The sequence below is a fragment of the Rhagoletis zephyria genome, unplaced genomic scaffold (genome assembly GCF_001687245.7).
Source record: "Rhagoletis zephyria isolate East Lansing unplaced genomic scaffold, Rhagoletis_zephyria_1.1 Rzeph_scaffold_00018, whole genome shotgun sequence".
Lineage (NCBI taxonomy): Eukaryota > Metazoa > Arthropoda > Insecta > Diptera > Tephritidae > Rhagoletis > Rhagoletis zephyria.
The window spans coordinates 329,196-349,032 of record NW_016157102.1 but is presented as its reverse complement, the minus strand read 5'-3'; the positions used below and the strand labels follow the sequence as shown (position 1 = coordinate 349,032).

Here is a 19,837-nt window from a genome sequence, read left to right as displayed (position 1 = left end):
TTTGATAATTTTTTTTGGTGGACACCCTCGACAAATGCTCCCCTGTTAAACCTTAATATGCTGTAGAAAATAGGTAAAAAAAATTGTCCAAAACAGTACAAAATTACTTTAAAATACATCCCTGTTTATTTTTTACCGCGAACTCAATGTAACGGAAGCGAAAATAACTTAATAAGAGCATAAGCGAAAAACCAGATTTTTGTCGTTATTTTCTACAGCGTATTGACCTTTAAGTATTAATTTTTTTATCCACAATGCAAGCTTAAAATTAAAATATCTTGGGAAAATGACCTGCTTAACCTACGACCCAAAATCAAGTTTACGCGTCTTCCTTTTTTTTGTGTCATTTTAGCGTTCCTACAGTTGTATTAAATAAACAAGAGGAAGGCTCTCAATAGGGAGGATCAAAAGAGGGCGCTATTGAAATGGCCGCCACTGCTTTATCATGCTGAACATATAGAGTATTTAAGTAAGACCTGTATAGAGCTCTAAAGTTATGAAGAAACTGGAACAGTCTAAAAGATAAATACTATTTTATTTTTCCGCTCCAGCTGAACAGCAAAAATTTCTTATCATATATAGTTAATCATCTGCCGTGTTTCCAAAAATATAGATCCGCAATAAACTCAATATTACTAAGTAGCAACTGATTTTCTCCCCTCTGTACTGAAACTAATTTATGTTTAAATGCAGTCCCTGCAACACCATGGAGACGCAAGATATCACCAATAATTTATTTCTTGTTAAATAAATGTAGTTTATTTTTCTTATGATATATGAAATGAAATACATATACATTAGGGATGTTAATTTTTCGGCTTTTTCCAATCCCGGGATTTTCGGGATGGTGTTGTCACAATCCCGGGATCCCGGGATTAGTCCCGAGATTTAGATAGACATTCATTACTTTTCAACAACTTGAATCGAAAAAATTGCTTCTATATTGTGTGAGAAGCTCTCCTACCAAGAAATAAATAATAAATAAATGGGTTTGAAACCTACTTTTTTATTTAAGTGGAGTTTATATTTTTTTTTCTGACCGCACGATTAATTTTGAAGGACTTTGTAATTTCAGAAATATGATTAAGTCCAAAAATTGTTAAAAAATTCAATGCAATGTAGAATAAAAATACGCGTAACAAATGCCATAGCAAATTTCTTTAAAACTTAAATTTTTTGGATTCACCAGGACTAATAGGTAAGCTGACAAAGTTAGAAGAACGAAATTCGAGGATGTTATCGAGTTTATATAAGCCCTTAACATATATTTTTTTCAAAAAACAAATATTGCGAAATTTCAAGAATAAAATTTTGAAATGACATTTTCAATATTTACCAGCCCTTCTGCACCAGAAACTTGAATCTGTTTAAATTCTACAGGATTTTCTCATTAATTTTATACCCATATCCCGGGATCCCGGGATTAATATTCCTAATATACATACACATACGCTCACAATTTGTTCACACTTTTTCTGCTTCAATCAATGCTTTTTATTTTATTTTTTTTAATTCATCTACGACTATTAATTAGCATTCCATGCCAGAAGTAACTACCGACTTTTTTTTAAAGCCAGCAACAAACGCAATTAAAGCCTTGATTTACACATTTGTTTTGCAAGTGTGTCAGACATTTGCTGCGTTATTTATGGCCAATTTTTCTACATTTCCTTCCCCATACTCGATATGTACACATGTATGTATTGCTTCCATTTGATATCTTCCACTACTTTTTGTTTGCCTTTCAGCGGCCAGTAGCATTTCTCTGCTGTTGGTAGTTTTGTGTTGCTGTTGCCTAACAGTATAGTACAGTAGACTACAGCCGTCAACAAATACATACGTACATACATATCTTGTGAGTGTTGTACTTCGATCGACTGTTGGTGGTAGGCTTCAGATTGTATGGTTTGTATGGAATTGCTGCATTTCCGGTTGCTTTTTGTTGGTACAGCAAAAAGGAAACTACAAACAAATACAGGGGAGTATGCTTGGCTGACCACTGAATATGCATTCATATATACATATGTATATATACATATTTTTTAAATAGCTCAGATTTTTCTGAACACAAAATTTCAAAAATGCGTTTTTTCGGAAATTCTTTTAAGTCAATTTTCCTTGCTTTCTATAAATATTGACAGACTTAAAAATCTGTAGCTATAGCTGATAGTTCAAATAGTTCTACTACCCACTAAATACTTCTACTTGATTAAGGCTAAAATTCGATGCTTACAATTTCTAACAACGCAACTTTGGCGACACATCGATGCCAGCTTCATCGGATTTAGCGTGACTCTCAGAAATTTTTCATTGATGAGAATTTTTCGGAGGAATATTCAGAACATCAATTTATTGTTGTTGCCCCCCAAAATTGGCATCTCTAAGCTTCATAAGTATTATCTGACTTCCCCCTCTAAGAGGGAGTCATGCGCTCTTTTTCTATCGAGCCTGCGAAGTGCAGCTGGTATTGTAGAGCCTCTCAATTAACTATTGCTGGTATGTACGTAAATTTGCCATCTTGCTTCCTTAGGAGCCCTAGCCCAGTGGCTGGTTTCCTGAATTAAACTATGCCTTAGCTAATCTATAGAATTTCAGGTAGAAAAGTCTTGAGTTCTGCTATTAAATAATGAAGTGCAGACATATGGTATTTGACAAAATAGATTTTAGCCGAATTTCGATCAATTTTATTTAATTAAGACGTGTGTCAACTGCACCCAGAATGAACGAACATCGTGATATATGGGCATTAGGGTGTTCCAAAAACAGTAAAGTCGGAATTGCAATGCTCTTACCCCTAAGATTGTTCTATATTCAAAAAAAAGTATACCCCTATTTTTTATTTTGAAATCAAAAAATATTTAGAGGTCGCTCGAAGCGCTCAAAGTTTTCCATGTATTTTTATATGAGAAAAATACAATTTTTCAAAGAAATAGTGTAGAATTCTTGAAAATCATTATTTTACGATCGGATCTGGATCTTTTCAAGATACATTCAATAATAATACCCAATTGTATATTTAACCATTTTTTAATACTAACGATTTTTTATCGATCGCCCCATTGCATTTTTCGGCGTTTTTGTGGGTTTTTGGTAGACCTATAAATTATAGTAGTGAAGCACTCGAATGTTCATGCATACATACCAGTGTTGTTGCGCATATTCGCATTCGAATTCGCAGCCGCGGAGCTTCCGCATTAATTTTAACATTCGCATTCGCAATAATCAATGCGGAGCTTTTGCGAATGCGAATATTTTGCAAGTGGACCGATAAAACGTATATTTGTAAAAAAAAATTACATATTGTAGCCAATATTTTTGCCTGTGGTCGTAGGAGTATTTATAACAAAACTGGTCAAATGTCATATTTATCAACTTTGATAAAATTATCTTTAAAATATTAATTCTTAAGCTATATAACCGAGTTATCAATGGGCAGCCATAAAAGTTCCCTTTTTTCTGTGCTTTAAATACCTGCTTTGGCTTCTTTCTTTATTATGAATTTTTTTGACCAATCTTAGAATAACTACTAGACACAAAAGAAGAAAGTGTGCACTGTAATTCTTAACAAAATTTTCGTGATTTGCTTTTGATGTTATAGGCGGCATACACGGTGCGTCTGACTCGTGAGTCGATTTGGATGTGTTAGTTGGTTACACCGACATGACTCTGGCATGACTCTGAATCATTCGACTGTGTGTAGTCGAAGGCGAGTCAATACGTACACAAATGACTCGCGAGTCAGACGTACCGCGTATGCCACCTATTTCATTTATTCGTTTGAATAATTTCAAATGGCGCTCTTTGGGGAATTTAGTTTTAGCAAAAATTAAAAAAACCGTAGTTTTATTTACTTGTTGGATAATATTTTTTTCATACGGATATATGTACATAAGCGTGGGCCGAAAATCCGCTTTTTTAGAATTTTGATTGGTAATAGCAAAAATATGGTTAATTGTGCTTTAAAAAAAATCTGTGAAATTTGGAATTTTTTGGTCAATATCCTAGGCTCGCCCAAGTCCATCGAAGTTCAATATGGTTAAAAAAATAAAAATTAATAAATAAATTAAGTAATAAGTTTTTGACTAAAATTGTAATAATCTTCGAAAGTATTAGTCCTACATAATTTGGTATATGGACCTTTTTTTTGTAGAGAATCGAAGTTAGCTAAGAAAAAAATTTCTTCTATTAAAAATGAATTACAAAAACTAAAATCGAAAAGTGCAGATAAAGTTCAGGTTCTGCAAATTCTGAAACAACAAGACATATTTATCTGGTTTGGCTTGTAAGCGCTGTTTAAACAACGATCTCACCATTATGCTAGATTCGAATTGTTTTTTAAAAATACTTGACATCCGCATTCGCATTCGCATCCGCGGAAGTTAGCTGTTAGATATTCGCATCCGCATTCGCATCCGCGGATGTCTAAAATTCCACATCCGCAACATCCCTAATACATACATATGTATGAGGTAGGTATGTATGTACGAAATGGTAGTATGTAGTACATATGTATGCACGCTTACATGCTCGCTAGTCAATGCATTACGTAGATGCTTATGTTTTTTTTTTTGTAACTAAGCATACTGACACTTCTGTGGCAACGGTGTTGATTTATTTCTTCAACAAAGGGACCACAAGTGCGCCCAGGTGAAAGTTGGTCCTTGCTGCTTTGTATTCATGCACTTCAACTTTAACCATAGCATGCCGACACACATTATGCAGCACGTCGCAGCGCAGCGCAGCACAGCAATTTCTTGGCATCGATGTATTCATGATTTTCAGTTTTTTTTTGCTTCGCGAGACCCTTTCAGCTCGACGCTACTTTTTATCCCTGTCATTATTCGAGTTTCTATCATCCTCCTGAGGATATGCGTGTAACTTGCATTCATACCTGTACAGCTAGATACGTAGTGTATGTATGCAGATATAGCCACACCGCTAGGGAGACGGGGGTTTTTTACACAATTTTTGCCACTGGCAATTTGCAATCAAGCGTTGTAGCTGGCAGCATTCTGTAAAATTTTGTTTGTATGCTGAAAGAATCCTTTTGTCTCATTGTTGTGGTTTAAGTTGATTATGGTATGAAATGGTAAGTAAGTATTCTGGAGGTACATACATACATACATACTTAAGTGCAAGTGTGGACTTTGGTGCTTTTGGAGCTTTTGTGCTCGCAATTACACTAATTAATTTGATGGCGAGGACAATGAGCTTCCTTCTGTATTTGCGAAACTAGGTTGACGTTTGCAAAAAAGTGTTGAGTGTGAAATTATAATAATTAAAAATATTGTTGGCTGCTGATGTGCCCCATTCATTGTACATATGCACGTATAAAGATACATACATATGTACACAGCATACAGGGCAATGGCCTAGTGAAGAAATACTTTTTGAAAGTTTTGTTCTTTGTTTAATTTCTAAGTGAGGTTTTTACAGGGGAAAAACCAATCTTGTGTTTACAAATTTTTATCGTTAAAGAATTTGAAATTTGTTTCAATTTATTCAATGTTAGATACTTACATATGAGGTCCATTCAATATCAAAAAAATGTTACGAATTGTTACTAGTACTTGCAAGTTTTTACTGGAAATGCATTCAATAACCCAAAAAATTTGAAAGAGAGAGAGCGAACTCGAGAGCTGCAAAATAGTGCAAGCAAAAATTTTACTAGCAGGAATTTGCAGCAGCCAAAAAGTAAGGTTATGTTTCAAATTCAAATGTAAATAAAGTGTGATTTGATGAAACATAAAATGAAAATATGGATGAACAATTTAAATCTATTTAATGTATATTTTTTTTGTTCGTATGATGATGGAAACTATTACCAATTAGAAAGAAAATTGCGCGCCAAAACTTAAGCGTCAGAAAGTGTCAAAATGGCGTAAGTTGCAAGTTTTTACTAGTTTTGTGTTTAATAACTTTTTCTGAAAAATTTGTCTTGCTCTCAATTTTACTCTCCATTTTCCTTTTACGCGCTCGTTGCAGTTTTTATTTGTTGACTGGACCTATCATTTGTTTACGCGTTTCCTCCACAGAGATAAAACTATTAGACCAAACAGTAGCCTTCTTCAAGTGCAAACATAGAGACGCCTCGTAGACAACTACAAAGCAGCTCATTCGATTTGGTAGGATAAACGCATACTCGATAAAACAAAAATTTTGCCCACAAAAAGTGTGCTCCTGCTCCGTTGGTCGTCTCATACACAGGACATTATAGCGGTTGTCCCTCGTGATATCAAGGGATTTTGTACACCGCGAGCAAATCACAAGCTTACGAAAATGGCTAACATCCATCTCGGTGCGTTCTTCAGCGTTGGTGGTACGGTAATTCAATCTCAGTCACCACATATTCATCTATGCAAGCCGCGGCAGTAAAAACCAGCAGTAAGTTTACTGTTTATTTCATCGCAACAAGATTTCTGGAGACATGAACTTGATGTCCATGGAAAACACATCCGCAGACGATAAACTGACTTTACTTGACTTCGCTGATTGTTCGGTAGATTTTTTCAGAGGTTGCGATCTCCAAGTAAACAGCGATTTCGGCAATCTCTCATCCACTATTTCATTTACTTGCCCTTATCGCCTGGAACCCTATAGTATACAGCCGTATGCATAGAAAAAGTTTCCCTGAATCTTAGAACTGTCTTGAGCCCATTGAGATATGCCTTGATTGCTTTTATCGCTGCTTAATTACCAGCATACATACATGTACATGCATACATATATACATACGAATGTGTTAATAACTAAAGAGGCCGCCTTCAGAGTCGATGAGGGCGAATTCTGCGACATCTTTGCCTAAAATACGCCGCAGTTTTAATATCCCCAAACCCTTTCAGGGGGCTTCAGATCCCAATCCGGCCAATATTTTTCAACCATCCGTGTAGATAATAAAGGTTCTGTGGGCTTGTTTTTAAATTGGCAAAAAAAAAAATTATTTGAAAAAATTTTATTAAATATTTCAATCCAGTCGATCTTATATGCACCTAATTCGATATTTGTTTTTCCTTTTTTCCTTTCAAAATTTCCGAAGTCCGCAGAGTCTAATCTAATGTTGGAAGCAGGAACCCATTAAAGTTACGCCTAAATGAAGCCAAATATTGCCATGAAATGTCCATATATTTGGTGCACTCTGAGGACCCAGCAATGTTTAACGCAATGGGAGTTCCACACGTTTTATGGAGAGCATTTTTACAAAAAAAAAAAACTGACATTGTTCCTTCATGCAATTACAACAATTGAGACTTTGGCCTTTACACATAGAGGAATGTTATTATGAATTGGATGATACTCCACAAGCAAAGCAGCTTGTAAACAGAAGCGATTCGGCTTATAAAGTTCTCTAATATGTATGTATATATGTATATAAAATTGTGCTTTAAGACGTAAAGTTCAATCAGGCATTAACGAGAGTGTTGTATTTATGTAAATACTCTTCCAAAATTAGCGCAGAAGCAAGCCATCTTCTTCAGCAACTTCTTCTACGTTTCATTTTGCCTTTTACGTATCCTTTTTACGATGCAGAATCAGCTAGTTAATTTACATTACGATTATCCTCACTTCACATACTTAACTAACTGTCAGCTAATTTGCTTATTTTAATCTTTTGATTACCTTGCTACTTGCACTACACGTAGCAACAACAATGTTAAACAACTTCGGTAATACTCACTTGTAGATGTGTCAATCCAACAACATTATCGGTTATCAATTTAAGCCATTGACTGAGAATGGCCAAATCATCACAGTGTATTATGCCAGTCGAGGCGCCATTAAGGCCGCGTACTTCAAACGCATTGGGGCGTAACTTATCCGTGCCATAGATATATCGCGTTACGTAGGCCATCATCAGCGGCACTGTGGCGTGAAAGAAGTTCAATCCCAAGTCACATGATGATGATGAAGTTACAGAGTAGCAACGGTAAATGAAAATGTCAAGTGCAGCAAAGGGTAACCCGACCCGGCCAGGTATCGCAGCATATCAACAAAAGAAATTTGAGAGGTGCGAAAGATGGAAGAGAAGAAGAGAACAAATTTAATTAAAAACGCAATGAAAGCAAATTACAAATACAAATAAAGCTGAGCAAATAATTAAGAGTTCGTAATTGCAAATTGCCGACCGAGAGTGCCAACTGCAAATTGCAGTTTTTCTCGCAGCACGCAGATAATTTAATGCACGTGCGAGTGTTTTTACGGCAGCGCAAGCACGCACTCTTTAACTAATTCACTCACGTATGCGATATAATAATGAATACCACAGTATTTGATGTGAATAAATAAAGCGAACATGTGCATACATATAGACATGCAGGTACTAGTATAAGTATGGATAAATATTTTTTGTGCATGAACATACCTGCCACCACCTCTACCCATTTCTTCTCCGGTTCGGAGCCGGAGCAAATTGACATCGGACGACTGCAGCTGCGACTTATTGTGCCATTATTTACCGAGGACTTGTAGCCTTCGTCAGCCTTTAATTCCGCACATGTTGCATCATTGTCCGAATCGGGCGTCTCCTTGGCAACTGCAATGTGAGCAACACCAGCAACGAATGCATTAAGGTATGCAATTATTTGTACATATGTATGTATGTATGTATCTATGTAAATGTATGTGAAAGTAGTAGAATACACGCAAGGCAACAGCAGGGTTGGGGGGGGGGCGGGAAAGGAGAAAAAGGTAAAAAATGTGTAAAGCAAGCAAACTTGGAGTTAATAAAAAAAAAATAACATAATAGAAAGCAAAGTCTGCATGGATGTGCAACTCTCTTTGTAATGTAAATGTACTTTGAAGTATTTGCGTGCAGGGAAAATCACACAATCACCGGACAGACACACATATGTTACTATCATGTTTTTGTTTGTAAGGACATTTTCCTGTGCGGAATAAGTGAGTTGTCGGTTGAGAGAGTAAATGTAATGTGACAGTTGAAAAACACGAGATACAACTGCAAGGATCCGCATAACAGCCCTACAAGAAAATTTGACGCCACATTCCAAGGGGTACTTTGAAAAGTTATTAGAAAAAAGGAAAGAGTCAGCAAACAGCATTAATAATATTATTATATTTTTGGCGCAAAAAAGAATTATTAAAACTCAACGCGATTTTCTAGCGTCTTAAAGTTTGCACTTTGACCTACTAAAATTTAATGGGCTACAAAGCTGCTTATCCAAAATTTTTCTAAAGTTTTCGGGTGCATATGTTAAAGTTTGTTGAATTTTCATAATTTTTGTACGAAGTTTGAAAAGAGGATTTATAAATGGGGCACTATGTATGAAAGAAAATTAGCATTTCAACAAATTCAACATATGTGTTATGGATTCAACTTAACCAATTAATAACGTTGTTCAATCTGGCAGCACAATCATTCTTTCATTTTATCTCCATACTTCTTACTCTTAGAAGCTTAAATATCTAATTCACTTTAACTGTGCTGTGAATATGAATTGTGTTTTTAGTTCAATTTCAATACGGTTAAGCTCTGTCTATGTACCGATGTATATGTGCACCTAGATCATGTGACCTGTTTTTTAGTTTTTTACATAGCATCTTCGGTGGCGCGCGGTCTTAAGAAAAGTTTGCGAATATATTGTAATTTACCATATGTACTACATTAAAATAAACATTTCATTTATGCAGCTTTAGTTGATATTCGATCATAATAAATAAATTCCATAAGTTTAAGATGTAATTTTCGCACTCCACCTCTTGTAATTTGTTAGTTTTTGCCTTAGGAATGCACATACGTTGCACTTTTCTACTCGGAAAGCTGTCCACTGCATTCAAGAGCAAAATGTTCTTAATTTCTGCACACGTTCTTAATAGCCAAATATGCAGAAGCTGACATGAGTATAAAACATATGTATGGATGTAGGTATGTACATTAGACCAAATCTGAAAAAAGGTCTTCTACCCCTGAGTCTAAATTATTTTTGCAGGACGGAAAATACCCCGTCTAGTACTTCCCCACCAGTTCTCAGCTCCTATCACACTAACGTACCACCCTAATGTCACCAAAAACAATCATTAAACTTTTACTAAGGAAGTATTTCGATTATTCTTGTAGACCTATCAAAAAAATCAAATTTGGTTATCGATTGACGGTGTCACCGAAGAATCTGAAAGGGCGACCTCTATATTCGGCAAAAAAAATCGAAACTGCCTTACGAAATTCTCTAGACTTTTTGTTTTCGTGTAAGCTGGTAAGCCTAATGTACATACATACATACATAAATAGATACACGCTTATACAATTGCCAGTACGTATGGTCGAGTAAGTGAACATTAAAGAAGAAGTGTGCAAGCGTTAAACTGGAAAATGAAAGTTTATTTGCGAGTGAAAATGGGAAAATATTTTGTTAGTGTCAACAGTTTTTTCGGGCTTGATTTTTAAAAGGAGGTAGAAAACGAACCAAAATCGTTCCAACAGTTTTCGTACTCGTAAACATTATTTTCTTGAATTTTTGCACATTTCAGAGTAGGACACATACATACATACATATGTACATAAGCACCTACAAACTATACACACATATGTATGCGTATATATGTATGCCTGTGTGCTTAATGAAAATTTAATACTTTAAGTTTGTTTACACGAAATTTGGTCTGCCCAGCACTTTTCATGAAGTGGACACGAAAAGTAAAAAAAAATAATTTTTTTTGTCTTTAAACATGAACGACACGACGCAAGGGATATAAAACTTAAAGGCGCCTAAAACAGCGTAGTAAACAATTTCAAGTAGTTAAGACGCTCAAACATACACGACTTATTTATATGTATATGTACTTAACAAACAAACAAACACAAACGAGGCAGCACATACATAAACACACATTTCTTTTTTTTTTGTTTGTTCCAGCGTACGAAACGTACGAGTGTGTATTTTTATGTATACCCTGCAAAAAATTTTGCGACTAATCTCTAAAGAGAGTATTCCGAGATTACTCCCAATCGGGTACAACTAGTCTCATATGGGGTATAATCAGAGATCAATTAGTCCATCCCTTACCGGAATAATTGGAGATAACTTAGTCCCCGACTCATCTCTATCGGGTACTTTTAACGATTTAGTGATATGTACGCACTTAGTCAACAAAATTTCTTGTGCGGCGTTGGCACACAGAGAGAAAGAGTATTCGCTTAACGAAACTGAGCACCCCGGTTCTAATCTCAGCTGACGCAAATTTTTATTTTCATTTTTTAAAAGTGGCTAGTCGCTTTTTGTAGCCGTTCGGGTATAAAGCGGAACAATTAGTCTCTTCATAGGACAAGCTCGAACAAAAGCGATTAGTTCATTCCATATAAAGAGATCAAAAGTGGTATCAGTCGCATGTCCCGGATTGGTCACATTTTTTGCAGGGTATAAATACATATATGTATAGCTATATGTTTATATGTGTTTGTTTATAAAAGTGGGCCAAAAGGTGAAGTGAGTGAGGCCGCCTCGATTGCTGTTGTTGTATGGCCTTTGCCCGGAGGCTTACTAGTTGTAGAATTTTTAAAATACTCGTGGAAAGTGGAAAGCTTTGTGTGCGTATATGTATGCATAGGCTTAACATACATATATACTTAGTCAATTAAGATATGTGCGCTCTTTGTACTTGCTTAAGTTTATATAAAATTCAAAGAAAAAAATCTTTAATTTACTACGTCTTTCTTTTTGTTTTGTCTTAGGAGTGTTTAATGTTTAAGGATGATGTATGTAGCGCCCTGGAGGTTAGTTGTTTAACATATAATTCGGCGAGTTATTTATGACATATTACTAGCATAATTAAAGCTTTAAATTTACTTATATTTGAATAAGTTTGTAACTCCTGAAAGGACAGAAATCCAAAATTTGGAACAAATTGGGAACATGTAACAAGGCACAACCTAGGGTTCTCCTCGGTCATTAAGGCACACAAATAATACGAAATCTTTTAATAAGGAACCAATACTTCTTGTTCGTATTTGGAATTTAGCTTTGCTTTAAACACGCAAAATGTTGTATTTAAACATTTGCGAAATACTTGAAAAAGTGGTTAAAAGAAGTTTATCCCTCTGTTGTAAAATTTGTAAAAATGGACCTAGGAACTTTTCACTTTAAGTTAGCGATATGTTAACAACGAATTGCCGATTTTATATACACATATGTTTTACAGAGTATTGTTAAAAATCAATATTCAATATTGCCATACACTTTCCAGCTCTTTAAAGTTCGTAAAAAATGACGGAAACTATCTTTGATTCTCAGTCCCAATTTTTATATATAATACTTAGCGGACTATTTTATTACCTTTGTAAACAGTCAGACCATTGCAATGGGCCCAACATCCTCCCATACACGATAAAGGTACGAAATTTGGGCATTAAGTTATGTTACTCATACGTCACGTATCCCCGAGTTTGACAAACTTAAAAGGAAAACACTAACTGATCGGAGCCGAGAATAAAGCAGATCAATGTGAGAATATCACTTTTCAAGTGTCTTTCAAGTCTGATTCGCACTGAAATGGAATACATATATTATTCAGTAGCTTTTCATATAACGGGTGGTTGTTAGTTATTTTAAGCAAAATTGTTCTTTTGGATCAATAGAGAAATCACCAAATTCATTTGTTTTACCTTTATGGACAAGCCAATTTCTGAAATATTTATATTTGATTAGCCGATCGGAATCTGCTTTACTATTGGCTCAGCTTTCAACGTTCACTCTGCGGGGGCTTTTAGCCGCGTCGACGTAATAATCCTCACCGGTTATATGTCAGAAATTGCAATGCCATCTTGGTAAGATGGAATTCTCTGCGGAGATAAACTGAAGACTTTGCGGGCTGGATCGGATTGCCCACGTGTTATTCGTAAAGAAGTGTTAGACACTTTCGTGGACGACTATCGAATACGTATGAAATTTGGAATATAAAACTCATAAATAATCTAAGGCTGGAGCGATCCTTTAAATAATATCGCCATCGTCATACTATCCAAGAGCCTACTCACTGCTCAAATATAGTTTTAAACTTTAGAATAAATGTGTTGGCTTTAAACTTGTAACTTAACTTAATATACACAAACTCAAAGGAGTCGATAGCTTAAAGCACCCAAACGCAAAAAACAAGGGCGTGTAAAATGAAAAAAAAGAAATGCTCTATGAATTTATTCACTAGGTATTTATATACGAGTACTTGTATGTACTTCGTAGTAAGCGAGCAGTCGTTAGTGATGAAAAAAGGCAAGCACTTCATGATTATTTTTATGAATTGTGTATGTAACATAGTTCGTAATTAATTTTAATTAAAATGTAAATGTGTAAGTGAGTAAGTGAGAATCCGGGGGTAAGTGCTCTAAAACCTTCATGTGCTTGTATGTACATACATATATACCACCGCATATGTTTGCATTAACATACATATGTACATAGATGTATGTTTTAAAAGGTATACTTAAATATGTATGTACGCACGCATGAATTGTGTGTGTTAACTCAAAAGCACATTGGCATACGCGTGCCAATTGTGCGCCACTTCTGCTCTGAACTTTGTTTTTGAAAGAAACTTTCCAACTTAATGAACACAAGTTTTGCTTCACTTAAAACAGCAACCGCCAAAATAATGAACTGCATATTTTTTTTTTGCTAAATGTAATGAGTACAATTAAAAAAATAAGTGCAATATGAACTTAAAAAAAAATACTTTAACTTTTGATTGTCTTTAAGCACCCTTTCAATAGTTGTATTAAAGCGATTACAAATTAAGCGGGAAGTAGCGGAAAAAAATTAAAGCAAAAGCAGGTGGAAGGGTTTAACCAAATAAAAATATACACACTTACATATGCACCTATATATACAAGATTTTGAAATATAGACTAACTTTCAAATGAAATAAAATTAAGAAAAGGGGTGTACAGAAGAGGGTATCAAATTGTTCAAGAGAGAGAATAAGGCTGGGCTTCACTAGATTCATTCAAGTGGAAATTAATTTTAATTTAATTTTTTATTAAATTCTCTATTATTTTTTCAGTTTCAATAAGCTTTTTTTTTTGGAGTAAGTAAAAATATGGCAGCGTCGTGCTAAAAGTGATATTAAGAGCAGGTCTGGTATAAAGGTGAATATCCAATACTGTGGTTTGTGTATATTGATCAGCTGATTATACATATAACATCTCCGAGTATGGTTATTCTGATTTAATTTTTATTTAAGTGAACAGCATAGGTCACTTAAATCAAAACCAAAATCAAATTAAAATTGATTGGCGAAAACAAAAAATCCGAAAACTAAAATAATTCATTCCCCGGTGAAACGCAGCCTTAGTGTATGTATTTAGTAAACTTAAACAAATTTTTCTTAAATCATTGTAATGCATACTTACGTTGCTTCTGCAGGAATGGCGTCGCCGCACGGTAATGCTTCACCGTCAGTACCACTATATCGCCAGCATTGCGCAATATGTTCACCGCATCGTCATGCGGACAGGCTGTGATGTATTCGCCATTTACCTTAATTATCGCATCGCCAACAAACAGTTGGCCGGTAATGTCCGCCGCTTGGTCCTTGTAGATGCGCGATATTAAAATAGGCAATTTGTGCTCGGCACCGCCTTTTATGCTCAAACCAAGGCCGCCTTGCTTTTGACGGGTAATCTGCACCATGCGCTCCTAAAGCCGTATAGGCAAATAAAATGAAGAAGCAGGGATGAAATATTAATAAATGCCAAGTAACGCTAAAGACGTTTTTATCCCTACTTAAAGCGAGGGAAATACGGTAATGGCAAAATTTACCGTTCTTAAATAATTAAGTAGATGTGTTCAATCTAAATTACCTAAATAATTTAAAATTGAGTGAACCTACACGAAATCCATTAACCAAATTAAATTTTTGTTTTACATATGCTTTAAAACACAAATATTCTAACTGTCTATCGACATAAATTTATTTATTACGTAAATGCACTTTAAATGGCTTATTGTCAAGGTTTAGTTGATTTGTAAAAAAAGCGAAGTATGTGAATTTACGACTAGTTTTGCAGTCATGAGAGCATACATTAATTTTTACTATTTGCAACAAAAAACACATTTCCTCAGTTATCTTTGTTGCATGCCGTTGCCTTTGTCAAACTTGTTTGTACTCGTTTTCCCTCAAGGGCATTGTCATGTTCTACATGCAATCGAATATTTAATTATATTTAATATCACTGTTATCTTTGAGCTATTTTGAGTGTTTTTCCAGCAGACAGTTACATGAAATATGAATACGCATGTCTACATACATACATGCATACATCTTGTGTGTGTGTGTGTAGGTACGTTTAGAGTGGATGCACGAAATATTAAATTTTGCATTGCGCTCAGCTACTCAGCTACATCAACTATGATAAATCCCTTTGGGCACTTTCGCAGTAGTTGGATAGAAATAGTATTAAACTAGTTTCAAGTTAGAAGCACAACGCTTCTCATTTGTTTTATTAAAGCTAACTTAAATTGTGCTTTCGCCTGCCAAATAATTGTTAACTTGGCAAAGTTTTTTCATTTTAGTGCAATTTAATGGGCGGAATGGCAGCATTAATTTCACTTACCTTTGACTCCATTGGTGGTCCATTGTGTTGGGGATTTGTTGGTGTAACTACCTCTAATCTTTGTAAGGTTACTAGTTCCATAGTTAAATTCAGTCTAAGTGGTTCTGGTTTGCATTTGCCATCGCTGACATTTACCATACCAGTACGGATCTGCAAAAAAAAGAAGAAATTTGTATGACAATAAGGTGTAAACACTATTCGCATTACTAATCAAAAGACGCGTTTGGGAATTACATATGTATGTGTGTAAGCTCTAAACTTTAGATTGTAGAAATCAGATAAGACATACATACATAAATAGGTAGAGAGAAGGAAAGCGGCAACTTTGTGATCATAGCGAGGGCTAAACTACATAAATATAATAAATAAATAAATACTAATTGCGCTTCAAGCATCTTCATCCACTCTAACCACTCGACCACGACGTTTATCTTTTTCTAGGCAATATATATGGAAATATTTTAAATAGCCCTAATATCAGTTTAATCACTAGTTTCCTAACCCCTTACAATTGTCTGATCTCTCATGAGAACAATGATACGTCCAAGCAGAGAGGTTTATGCGAATCAGCTGCAGTGATAGCCCCTGACCAGATATCGATCTGGGTCTTTCCAGTTACGTATGTGGAGCCGATTCTCGAAACTTTTAAAATTTTAACTTTTGCTAGTTTTTCCTGACCCTGAAATATTTCCTGAGTGTATGAAATGTTTAACAATTTCAGTGAATTGGAAAGGCCACGCCCTCATTTCCAATAGCCGCCACTTTGCTCCAAGAGCATGGGATTGACTTCGGATACCTCCATATCAAGTTTCAGTACTCTCCCATGAAAAATTCAGTTTCTATGGAAGGTGCCAAACCCCTTGATATATAGAAATTATTTTTAGCCTTGGTTAGTTTGGTCCTTCATTAAAATTTGTATAGTGTAAAGAAGCTTGATGGAGCATATCAGGAGCTATTTGTTGAAACTTACAACAAGATTATAAAGATGGAGATTATTGAAAACCGAAACATTTTTATGAGTGGCATATTTTTTTCTCTGATTGCGATGGAATTTTTAGGAAAGTTTTTTTTTTGTAAAAAACAAAAATCGGATTCCCCGCACCAAAAAAAATCTTGAATACGAATTTTCAGAGCAGTCGAAAATCGTAAAATTTTACAAACCGGTCCCGCATAAAAACTTGAATTTGATATTACTCGATTAAATGACCTAACCTAGAAAAATGACCATCACCACTTTATTCAGCGTACCCAAATTGACTTTACTACTTAGGTCTTCGGCTTGTTCAAAATAAAAAAAATTTAATTTTCAAAGGGAATTTGTTGTCGAAGATGAAATTAAATTTCATTTGTAATTCAAGCTACATAAAATTTGATTCGTAGTTGAATTGAAAGCGTGATTTGGCTACCGCCAATATCCCCAATCTTGGATCCGGTAATTATTAGGAGACTGCAGATTTTTATGCAGAAAACGGAGCCTAAAAATATGTACCACTTAACTTTAAACAAAATGTATACAAATTTATACACTAGGCTCCATATTTTCCATAAAAATCCGCAGTCTATATATTAGGTATTAATAAATGAAATAAATTGTGTGCATATTATATAAAAACAAAAATACTGAACAGAACTTACCTTTAAATTTTGATCAACCTTTTCCTCAATAGGGGTTGCCATTTTTGCATTGATCTTCATATTTCCTGCAATTGAAAAAATAATATTTATTGAAGATAAAATTTTAAGTTTTGTGCAAAAATTATTTTAATATACTTTTTAAAGCGCTGTACTGAGTTCAGCCTTAATTTAGCACGCAATTCCTCTGACTTGTAGGTATTGATGACATTGAAAATAACTACAATCATTGACTGGCCGTTAAACTATTTGAACTCATTCTATAAATGCCAATTAAAAAATCAATAAATGCAACTTTTTCCACCGCATGCGAAGCACAATGGACTTACATACATATATATAGACAAACGTATGTAGGATGTATAAAATACTTTTAAATAGCTTCATTGCAACAAAACTTACACCAACAATACGGCAAGAGCTTAGCAACACTAATCGCCAAGCACCGACAATTAATTAAACAGACTTAGCGAAACGCCCGCCAACAACCAGCAAACGATAAATGCTGGCAACAACCAACTCAGTGACAGTCACTAACTCAGTCAGTCAGTTAAACGAGCATGATAGAACAAAAACGCATGATAAATAGATTAGTCTATCATTCAGCCAGCGACGAGTCACTGCTGTGGCTAAAACACACCACTAAATAATTGTTGCTTACTCGACGCTTTTTAAGCTGCGAGCACTGGTGCATGAATGCGCCCATTGTGTTGGTGGGTGTCAAGCCCTCTTGCTTAAATAGTTAGCGAACTTCAAGCAACCTGCCGAGTTTTGTGGCTGAATCATCGAAGCCGGCAACGACGAAAGCGACCTAGCCAAATTGGTTAAATAATGGTTTAAGAAGCGCGAACAATAACAAAAACAATAGGACAGAAAGCTAAGCAACAAAATGACGGCAGAAAATAACATTGCGAAAACAAAAAAAAAAGAAAAGAAAACAAATCAAACTAAAGCTAAAATGTAAGAGTAAACACTAACTGACGGTGCGTATACGCCCTGTAGATTGTGGCTGGCTGGCACACCTCAGTGTGTGGCGGTGCCAGAAACGTTGCGTTTGCTTGTAGTACTTACTCGTACATACATACGCATGTGTGTACGTAGTTGGCAGTTGAATATTTCGAGCAGTGCGAAAAATCAATTAATTTTATATAAGCAAAACACTGTTGAAGCACAACGAAATCAGATCAGATCGCTTGCAACCTAATTGTTGAGGCGTTAAGCGGTGGCTCACGGCAATGCGCACCAATGTGCTCAAGTAGTTGGCAAGTAATGCGTGCCAATAAATTTGAACAGGCCTCGGCTGCGATTGGGGATAGAAAGGCAAGCATCTGAAGCCTCTGCGGGCTTAAACATATACATATGTATGTACAAAATGTTAAATGCGAATTGCTAGACAACAGTAAAAAGGTTTGTTTCCGGAAATTTAAATATTTTACTAAAGTGGGATTTGCACAATATTGAAATTGCAAGGAATTTTGGCCCTAAAAACGTTTGCCGGTTTGGGCTGAGAACAAAAAAATCTCATACAATTTTTCTCTCCTTTCCGAAGATGCGCCAAATGTTCAGCCCAGCCGTTTATTTTGTTAGTGGATATACTTTCCTTCATTACCATGAATACCGAGTCGAAGCGTCTTCGTTGAATGTTTATGCGCTTAGCTATGTCCATGTCTTCGAAAAGTTCGTTAGTCCATCTTCTTCGGTACCCGTCGCCACTATGGACCATAGATCTTGCATAGAATGAGTAGTTTTCTCGAAAGCCAGCAAAACCTTCTCATATTTGTGCGACCTCGTCCACGTGTCTGCGCCATATGAAATGACGGGTGACAGAGAGATTTGTAGAGCGTGGTTCTTTTTCATCGAGAGAGTTCTCTGCTGTTCAACTGCCTGTCGAGTCAAAATTAGCACCTGTTGGCAAGGGTTAAGTATTCTTCGCTTGATCTTTTAGCTGACACTATTGGTGGTGTTAGTGATGGTTGCTAGGTAGTCAAAATACTTTACTACTTCAAAGTTATAACTACCAACACTGTCGTGTGTCATAGATATGGGATAAAAAGCCATTAAGGGCACTCACCCTGCAATTCCAATCGAAATGTAATACTAGTCGGGAGCAAAATTCGATTGGCACATAAACTCGTACTCGAACTCTGTAGTTCACTTGCACTAACTTTTCGGTAATATTCAGAAATGGTGAGTAATGGTGCATTTACATGGTATGAATCTGTTCATAAGCCGTATGAATTTTCCTATAAAAGAAGCACCAACTCTATGAAGAAATGAATGAAAGCGATATATATTTAACAATTTTGACTTGTATACTAGACAATATTTTTTTTGTAAACAACAAATAAAAAAAATTTATTTTGTGCTAGCTTCGAAACTAGAAGCTTATTTTTTTGTTAAATGTGCTTTAAAAAGGACCTACTGCCAATAAAGCCTTGTGGATTGCTATTTTTCCATATTTGTAATGCTTCCATTTAAACATCTTTGTGGAAAAACAGTTTTTTGTTCAGAATTGCTTGTTTACGAAACGTTTGGCATAAGTTGAAATCATAGGGATGCCGTTTTCTTCCGTTTCTCAGTGGATTTTATACTTGAATGGGCACCAAAATATGTATGCAATACTTCTACATATCTTCGTTTAAAGCACAA

The 19,837-nt window shown here is 35.4% G+C and overlaps 1 protein-coding gene across 1 annotated transcript in view; it reads right to left on the bottom strand.

Annotated features, from left to right (window-relative positions):
• Syn2 (Syntrophin-like 2) overlaps window positions 1-19,837 on the bottom strand; it is a 76,406-nt gene that overhangs the window by 29,908 nt on the left and 26,661 nt on the right. Inside the window, exons 2-6 of the mRNA XM_017613747.1 lie at window positions 17,192-17,256; window positions 15,557-15,706; window positions 14,354-14,639; window positions 8,360-8,530; window positions 7,676-7,860 (exon numbers count right to left, since the gene is read on the bottom strand). Of these exons, the coding sequence (XP_017469236.1) occupies window positions 7,676-7,860; window positions 8,360-8,530; window positions 14,354-14,639; window positions 15,557-15,706; window positions 17,192-17,251 (852 nt within the window). The 5' untranslated portion in view covers window positions 17,252-17,256. The remainder of the gene's footprint in view (window positions 1-7,675; window positions 7,861-8,359; window positions 8,531-14,353; window positions 14,640-15,556; window positions 15,707-17,191; window positions 17,257-19,837) is intronic.